This window comes from Stegostoma tigrinum, chromosome 33 (assembly GCF_030684315.1).
Source record: "Stegostoma tigrinum isolate sSteTig4 chromosome 33, sSteTig4.hap1, whole genome shotgun sequence".
NCBI lineage: Eukaryota > Metazoa > Chordata > Chondrichthyes > Orectolobiformes > Stegostomatidae > Stegostoma > Stegostoma tigrinum.
In genome coordinates, this window is record NC_081386.1 from 22317618 (window position 1) to 22327135 (window position 9518).

The 9518-nt window shown below is 45.3% G+C and overlaps 1 protein-coding gene across 1 annotated transcript in view; it reads left to right on the plus strand.

Annotated features, from left to right (window-relative positions):
• The window catches only part of clpxa (caseinolytic mitochondrial matrix peptidase chaperone subunit Xa), a 51447-nt gene that overhangs the window by 17202 nt on the left and 24727 nt on the right, over positions 1 to 9518 (plus strand). Inside the window, exon 6 of the mRNA XM_048562532.2 lies at positions 8446 to 8487. Within this exon, the coding sequence (XP_048418489.1) occupies positions 8446 to 8487 (42 nt within the window). The remainder of the gene's footprint in view (positions 1 to 8445; positions 8488 to 9518) is intronic.

The window sequence follows — 9518 nt, forward strand, 5'->3', positions numbered from 1 at the left end:
GCCATTGATTAATATTTTTAATGCAAAATGGCCTTTTTTTTGAAAAGAATTTAAGAAACCATGCTTGTAGCAGACATTTCCACAATTTACGCACTGTGCTGAGACATCGTGCTATTAAGACACTTGAAGTCCGCTGCAGTAAATTGGCGGGAATACCAACTCAGCTGAAAATCACCTTGGTTTACTATGCTAAGATAATAAAATGTGAGGCTGGATGAACACAGAAGGCCCAGCAGCATCTCAGGAGCACAAAAGCTGACGTTTCGGGCCTAGACCCTTCATCAGAGAGGGGGATGGGGTGAGGGTTCTGGAATAAATAGGGAGAGAGGGGGAGGCGGACCGAAGATGGAGAGAAAAGAAGATAGGTGGGGAGGAGAGCATAGGTGGGGAGGTAGGGAGGGGATAGGTCAGTCCAGGGAAGACGGACAGGTCAAGGAGGTGGGATGAGGTTAGTTGGTAGGAGATGGAGGTGCGGCTTGGGGTGGGAGGAAGGGATGGGTGAGAGGAAGAACAGGTTTGGGAGGCAGAGACAGGTTGGACTGGTTTTGGGATGCAGTGGGTGGAGGGGAAGAGCCGGGCTGGTTGTGTGGTACAGTGGGGGGAGGGGATGAACTGAGCTGGTTTTGGGATGTGGTGGGGGAAGGGGAGATTTTGAAGCTGGTGAAGTCCACATTGATACCATTGGGCTGCAGAGTTCCCAAGCGGAATATGAGTTGCTGTTGATGCAACCTTCGGGTGGCATCATTGTGGCACTGCAGGAGGCCCATGATGGACATGTCATCTAAAGAATGGGAGGGGGAGTGGAAAAGGTTTGCGACTGGGAGGTGCAGTTGTTTATTGCGAACCGAGCGGAGGTGTTCTGCAAAGCGGTCCCCAAGCCTCCGCTTGGTTTCCCCAATGTAGAGGAAGCCACAGTGGATGCAGTATACCACATTGGCAGATGTGCAGGTGAACCTCTGCTTAATGTGGAAAGTTATCTTGGGGCTTGGGATAGGGGTGAGGGAGGATGTGTGGGGGCAAGTGTAGCATTTCCTGCGGTTGCAGGGGAAGGTGCCGGCTGTGGTGGGGTTGGAGTGCAGTGTGGAGCGAACAAGGGAGTCACGGAGACAGTGGTCTCTCTGGAAAGCAGACAGGGGTGGGGATGGAAAAATGTCTTGGGTGGTGGGGTCGGATTGTAGATGGCGGAAGTGTCGGAGGATGATGCGTTGTATCGGGAGGTTGGTGGGGTGTGAGAACGAGGGGGATCCTCTTTGGGCAGTTGTGGCGGGGGCTGGGTGTGAGGGATGTGATGCGGGAGATGCGGTCAAGGGCGTTCTCAACCACTGTGGGGGGAAAGTTGCAGTCCTTGAAGAACTTGGACATCTGGGATGTGCGGGAGTGGAATGCCTCATCATGGGAGCAGATGTGGCGGAGGCGGAGGAATTGGGAATAGGGGATGGAATTTTTGCAGGAGGGTGGGTGGGAGGAGGTGTATTCTAGGTAACTGTGGGAGTCGGTGGGCTTGAAATGGACATCAGTAACAAGCTGATTGCCTGAGATGGAGACTTAGAGATCCAGGAAGGTGAAGGATGTGCTGGAGATGGCCCAGGTGAACTGAAGGTTGGGGTGGAAGGTGTTGGTGAAGTGGATGAACTCTTCGAGCTCCTCTGGGGAGCAAGAGGCGGTGTCCTTAGACGGTCAGTCCTTAGTAAGGGGCTCACCTTTGTCCCCCTACAACCACACACTAACTGAGGACGAACAGTCAGTCCTTAGTAAGGGGCTCACCTTTGTCCCCCTACAACCACACATCAACGAATACCAGTCACGATTGGACATAAAACAGTTTTTCCGCCGCCTTCGCCTCCACGCCTACTTCTTCAACCGGGAACCTAATCCTCCTTCCACTGACCCCTTCACCCGCTTCCGACACAAGTCCTCCTCCTGGACACCACCCCCAGGCCTCCTACCCTCCCTCGAACTCTTCATCTCTAACTGCCGTCGAGACATCAACCGCCTCAACCTCTCCACCCCTCTCACCCACTCCAACCTCTCCCCCACAGAACAAGGCAGCCCTCCGCTCCGTACGTTCCAACCCCAACCTCACCGTCAAACCCGCAGACAAGGGTGGCGCAGGGGTAGTATGGCGCACTGATCTCGACATCGCCGAGACCAGACACCAACTCTACGACACCACCTCCTACCGCCCCCTCTTTCATGACCCCACACCCGAGCACCAAACCATCATCTCCAACACCATTCATGACCTTATCACCTCAGGGGACCTCACACCCGCAGCCTCCAACCTCATTGTTCCCCAACCCCGCACGGCCCGTTTCTATCTCCTTCCCAAAATCCACAAACCTGCCTGCTCTGGACGATCCATCGTCTCAGCCTGCTCCTGCCCCACCGAACTCCTCTCCACCTATCTGGACTCCATTTTCTCCCCTTTGGTCCACGAACTCCCCACCTACGTCCGTGACACCACCCATGCCCTCCACCTCCTCCAGGACTTCCAATTCCCTGGCCCCCAACACCTCATTTTCACCATGGACGTCCAGTCCCTATACACCTGCATTCTGCATGCAGATGGCCTCAAGGCCCTCCGCTTCTTCCTGTCCCGCAGGCCCGACCAGTCCCCCTCCACCGACACCCTCATCCGCCTAGACGAACTCGTCCTCACCCTCAACAACTTCTCTTTTGATTCCTCCCACTTCCTACAGCCTAAGGGGGTGGCCATGGGCACCCGCATGGGCCCCAGGTATGCCTGCCTCTTTGTAAGTTACGTGGAACAGTCCCTCTTCCGCACCTACACAGGCCCCAAACCCCACCTCTTCCTCCGTTACATTGATGACTGTATCGGCGCCTCCTCTTGCTCCCCAGAGGAGCTCGAAGAGTTCATCCACTTCACCAACACCTTCCACCCCAACCTTCAGTTCACCTGGGCCATCTCCACATCCTTCACCTTCCTAGATCTCTAAGTCTCCATCTCAGGCAATCAGCTTGTTACTGATGTCCATTTCAAGCCCACCGACTCCCACAGCTATCTAGAATACACCTCCTCCCACCCACCCTCCTGCAAAAATTCCATCCCCTATTCCCAATTCCTCCGCCTCCGCCACATCTGCTCCCACGATGAGGCATTCCACTCCCGCACATCCCAGATGTCCAAGTTCTTCAAGGACCGCAACTTTCCCCCCACAGTGGTCGAGAACGCCCTTGACCGCGTCTCCCGCATTTCCTGCAACACGTCCCTCACACCCCGCCCCCGCCACAACCGCCCAAAGAGGATCCCCCTCATTCTCGCACACCACCCCACCAACCTCCGGATACAACGCATCATCCTCCGACACTTCCGCCATCTACAATCCGGCCCCACCACCCAAGACATTTTTCCATCCCCACCCTTGTCTGCTTTCCGGAGAGACCACTGTCTCCGTGACTCCCTTGTTCGCTCCACACTGCCCTCCAACTCCACCACACCCGACACCTTCCCCTGCAACCGCAGGAAATGCTACACTTGTCCCCACACCTCCTCCCTCACCCCTATCCCAGGCCCCAAGATGACTTTCCACATTGGCAGAAGTGCGGGTGAACCTCTGCTTAATGTGGTATACTGCATCCACTGTACCCGGTGTGGCTCCCTCTACATTGGGGAAACCAAGCGGAGGCTTGGGGACAGCTTTGCAGAACACCTCCGCTCGGTTCGCAATAAACAACTGCACCTCCCAGTCGCAAACCATTTCCACTCCCCCTCCCATTCTTCAGATGACATGTTCATCATGGGCCTCCTGCAGTGCCACAATGATGCCACCCAAAGGTTGCAGGAACAGCAACTCATATTCCGCTTGGGAACCCTGCAGCCCAATGGTATCAATGTGGACTTCACCAGCTTCAAAATCTCCCCTTCCCCCACCGCATCCCAAAACCAGCCCAGTTTGCCCCCTCCCCCCACTGCACCACACAACCAGCCCAGCTCTTCCCCCCCCACCACCCACTGCATCCCAAAACCAGTCCAACCTGTCTCTGCCCCCTAACCTGTTCTTCCTCTCACCCATCCCATCCTCCCACCCCAAGCTGCACCTCCATCTCCTACCTACTAACCTCATCCCACCTCCTTGACCTGTCCGTCTTCCCTAGACTGACCTATCCCCTCCCTACCTCCCCACCTATACTCTCCTCCCCACCTATCTTCTTTTCTCTCCATCTTCGGTCCGCCTCTCCCTCTCTCCCTATTTATTCCCGAACCCTCACACTCATCCCCCTCTCTGATGAAGGGTCTAGGCCCGAAACGTCAGCTTTTGTGCTCCTGAGATGCTGCTGGGCCTGCTGTGTTCATCCAGCCTCACATTTTATTATCTTGGATTCTCCAGCATCTGCAGTTCCCATTATCACTGGTTTACTATGCTGTAAGCATGGTAAAAATCTGTTACGTGATGTTTCTGATGGGTACATTTTGATGCTTAACAGATCTTGAGTATTTTATTCGTCATCTAATCACTCATTAAGGCTGTAATGCATCCTATGGTACAGTGTGTGTTGTGTTCTCTTGGTTGTTGGTTTTGCATCAGAGTTTCTAAGGTAGTTTCTGTTGCCAACTCATTCCCGTCAAATATATTATATAATGCATGTTATCAGGTTTGCAACACAGTTCAGAGAATTCTGTCAACCTATTTTAGCATATGCATTTGTGGTATTTATAAATGGACAATGTGCTGAACATTACGGACAATATTAACTTATGTTTATCAGCGCATAACCTGAATGTATTATTTTGAGGCATATTTTTGGAAATTTAAGCAGTGAATGCTCAACTGCAGTATTGGCTTTGAATAGTTGCAATAGTATTAGAGTCTACAAAACTGTAATTGAAGGAAAGTTGCTGCTTTTGTACTTTAAGACCCAACTGCCTTATCAGTGGAATGTCCATTGCTTAAAATTGTAAACTGTAAAATTCCTGCTTCCACCTGTAATGATTGTTGTAATAACTTGCCTATTAGCTAATGTCCTTTCTTGGGGGAAAAAAAAACTTGCTGTTTTTGCATGGTCTGACATACATGTTACTCCAGACCAACAGCCATGTTGTTGACTCTTAACTGACTTCTGAAATGGCCTATGCTAGCTACTCTGTTCAAGAAAATTCAGGGATTAGGAAAAACATCTCGGTCCTGCCAAGGATGCCCATACCCTATGAAATCCAAAAGAGAAAAAGACTTAGTTTTACTCTCGGGTCAAGATAGCTGCATGTATTGCTAGTAGTGAATGTTCTCCTATCTGTGAAATTACTGACTGTCATTTCCTTGGTATTTTTCCCTTGAATGCAGAAGATTTAAATGTGGCAAACTATCCTTTCCTGTAACAGAATTCTTGGAATAGGCTTCATGCTGAAGAATGTCCGTTGGTCCTGTATTTCAAATTTCCATCTAGTTTGTGCTCCAACCAGTGACTTGTGCTGTTTATTTTGCGAAATATAAGCTCAGAGCCATTGCCCACACTGCAGTGTGTTTTTCCAACTAATATGGTAAAAATTAAACATAAGCTATCACATGTTGTTCGGGCATTGAAAGATATGAATATGTGTGGAATAAGTGGAGGAGAAATTAAGAACTGCATTTTGACCTTTTAAATGTGGGTTGAAAGGAGCAAAGCTCCCAATGATGGGAGGTTGCTTGTTGCTTTATGATTATATCCTTGCACCACCTGTGATGGCAACCACTCTATAAAGTTTGCGTCCAGGATAGACAAAAAAAAGCCTATCACATGTTTCAGGTCCAGATAAAAAATGCCACTTATTTATCTTTGCCTTCGAGGCAATGTTGCCCATTTTCTGCCTGTCATTTGGGTGTCTCCAGTGTCCACTTTTTTCTGAGCCTAGCTTTATGATATCATCTCTGACTTGTAATCAAGTAAATTGTCAGCGTAAGTTATTGTTCCATTTGCTTTGTCTGTTGCTACCTTGTGGTTTGGCTTATGTGTCATGCATTGCTTGCTTGTAATGTCCATTTTCCTTTCCAGTATGTCCATATTGTATTTCATTGACTAAATTTGTCCAAGTGTCAATTTGTAGGTTTATTCCATCATTTTAGTATTGTATGGAAATTTGTGATTGAGTATAGAAATAAAATGTCCATTCTGCACTAAAATAACACTATTTTCCTTTTCATTTTTTGCACCAGAGACCTTAAATTCCAATTTTGTAGGAGTTATTTCAAGTGATTGAATTAGAAGCTACTGAACTTTCAATTACATTTAGGACCTTTCTTCCTTTGAACTCATTAAAACAGAATATAGCCTTTACAAACTATAAGCCACAAAATAAAGACGACAAAATATAAGCAATAATGGTATGGACAGCCACTGTTCGTACTCACCCACTCGGCCGTTTCCACTTGTCCTTAGAATCTAAGAAGAGTCAGTGTAACTTCATGAAAAGGAAATAATATATGGCTAATTCTGTAAAATTTTTCAAGGCAGCCTCAGTGGATAGAGGGGAAACTAGAAAATGTGTTGTGTTTGAACTTCCTAAAGGCATTCAACAAGGTACTTCACAAAAGGTTAAGTCAGAAGCGCCCATGGTATTTGAAGTTGTATATTGGCATGGATAAAGAATTGGCTTATGGACAGGAAACAGTGATTGAAGCATAAATGAATAGGGTTATTGACCTGTGACCAGTGGGATTCCATAGGGATCACTGCAGGGATCACAACTTTTTACAATGTATGTAATGACTTGGAGGAGAGAAGAAAATGTACTATGGCCAGATTTGCAGATGACTCAAAAATAAGTGGAAAGGCAAGTGTGAGAGGAGTACAAACTGTTTAGAGAGATATTGATGTTAAGGTTGAGGTTAAGTTGTTGGATGGCAAATGGTGTACATTTTGGGAAAATGTGAAATTCTTGATTTTGAAAGAGAACAAAAGAACAGAATATTAAGTGGAGAAAAACTCAAGTTGTAACGTAAGAGATTGGTGGCACAAAACACAGAAAGCTTGCACACAGGTACAGCAGCTAATCAGGAAAGCTAATGGAATATTGGCCCTTATTCCAAGGGAGTTCGAATACAAGAGCAGGGAAGTTTTACTGCCACTGTAGAAGATGCTGGTGAGGCCACATCTAGAGTACTGAGTGATTTTTAGTCCTCATCTAAGGAAAGATATATTATTTCATTGGAGTCAGTTCATTAGGAAATCCCAGGTGTGGAGTGATCATCTTACAACGTAAGGCTAAACAGTTTTGAGACTCTACTCATTAGAGTTCAGCAGAATGTGAGGTAATCTTAATAGAGCATGTAGAATCCTGAAGGGGCTTGAAAGAGTAAATGCTGTGAGGCTGTTTCCCTTATGAGAGTCTGGGGTGGAGATACGGTTGCAGAATTAAAACAACGACAATTTAAGACTGAGATTGGAGGAATGTCTCCTAAGGGTTTGAAGCTGCTTGCCAGAGAGCTGTGCGGATAAAGTCCTTGTAGATACCGAATGTTGAAAATTCTTGATCCATTTGGAAAGCAAAATTTATGGGAAACAGGCACAAAGTGAACAGGAGGTATGTCTGATCAGCGGTGATCCTATTGAATGGCAAAGCAGGCTTGAGGAGCCAAACAGCTGCCTTCTGTTGTAATCTTTTATAGTGTAACCTTTAGCTTTAAACCAAAGAAAAATGAATTAAAATGAAGCTCATGATACACACAACTAAAGTGAATATTTAAAATGTTTAACCTGGCAATAGTTTGCTTGTACATAACTGCCTAAATGTGACATTTGTTATAATGATGAAAGAAACAAACAGTTTGTTCAGGTCTCTTGAAGACTTCTTTTTTGTGAAAGTATATGCATCTGTCAAAGATATCCAAAATGCAGGAACTTATCCAAACTGCCAAGCTTGAACTTTCTCTTGAATAACTAAAATAACTTAACAGCTTATTCACCGAGGTGCTTGCATTGATGCAATGCAATGTGTGGGCTAGTTATCAGTTTTACATGTTGGTCTTCTCTCTCTTCTCCTTGCAACCCTTATGTTCCTTGCAACCCTTGACCTGAATCGAAAATTGGCATGATGCAAAATCTTCTCCCTTTCACACTGAAGTTTTCAGTTTTGAGACACTGCCTATAAGTAGCCTGCAATACATAAAATATCTTGTAAAATTTTCCACCTCTACTATACTCCAATAGAAAGTGTTGTTTGATCTGTCCTACCTGCGCCTCCCTAAAAATCTCTACATTTTAACTAATGAGTTATTGTAACATCCTGTTGTAAGGTGGTGTGTGGCTAAAAGAGACTCACATCACATAAGGGATCATTGTACAATTATGCTCCTCCAGTATGGATCTGTTCTGTGTATTAAAGATTTATAGACCAGTGGGATTAAGTAACACGTATTCGTGCATTAAATATGCACCTTGAAAGTTCATCTATGCATATTGCTGCTTTTAGTCTGTTTGTTCTTTAATATTTCTAACCTTTCTCTGTAGAGTTAGAAATCCGAAGACGAGAGGATGAGTACAGATTTACAAGTAAGTTGACTCAATCTTCTCACCTGTGCCCTTTTTTTGTTTGAAACTGAAAACAGTTCAATTATTACTAAATTCTGTATCCTACCACATGGATATCCTTGGTGGTCTAAAAATGGACACGGGTGATCATACAAATTTATAACTTGTTTCAAATTGATGTTTCTTCTAAAACCTTTTTGAAAGGACAATAAATATAATGTACAACATTTGAAAAGATCTGTGTTCATTAAGTAAAAATTGGACAAATTCAGAACATAATTGAACAGCTCAGACTTTATTGAAAATCCTTGATGAAATACTTCATTGATTTCCACATGTTTATAACTTTCTTCGAGTTTCTAATGTGGTCTGATCTGTATTTTTACCATCCTCTACCTCCCAAAAAGTTTTAATTTGACATGACTTTTTCTTAAAAAGTGACACTCATCGAAAGCTTGATTTGAGTAAAACTTGTCCTTGTTTGTTTCCCTGTATCTAAGGCATATTTGGAGCATTGGTAGCTTTCTCAAAGTTTGCGGCATGTGCTAAACTCCAAACATAGTCCTTTGTGTTAGCCAATAAAAGTTCATAATCAATTCACCGCATTAAGTTGAAGCAATATATCTGTAGTTTATGGTCTGAATACTAACCTTTACAGAGCACACCTTTTTTAAAAGATGGGAAAATGGCATATTTCATCATCTTCTTCAATTTGCCTGTTTGAAGTAGTATTAGTATTTTATTTTTTCATTTGTACGTTAAGCCATGGAGCCATAAGTGCAAGATGGAAAAATGTTTAACTCCACAGATCTGCACTACACTCCTGCATTTTGCCTGTATGTGTATGTGTGTACCTGCATGATGCAAAAAGCTAATGTTGTATTGTTATGTCAGTAATAATTTGACACTTGTTAAAAACTTGACAGATATTAACAATTTAAGAATGTTGATATGAGAGAAAATTGTTCAGACATTCAACATTATCCCTTAGGATCTGGCTGGATTCTCTCCCTCCTCCCCCCCCTCTCTCCCCCCCCTCTCTCCCCCCCCCC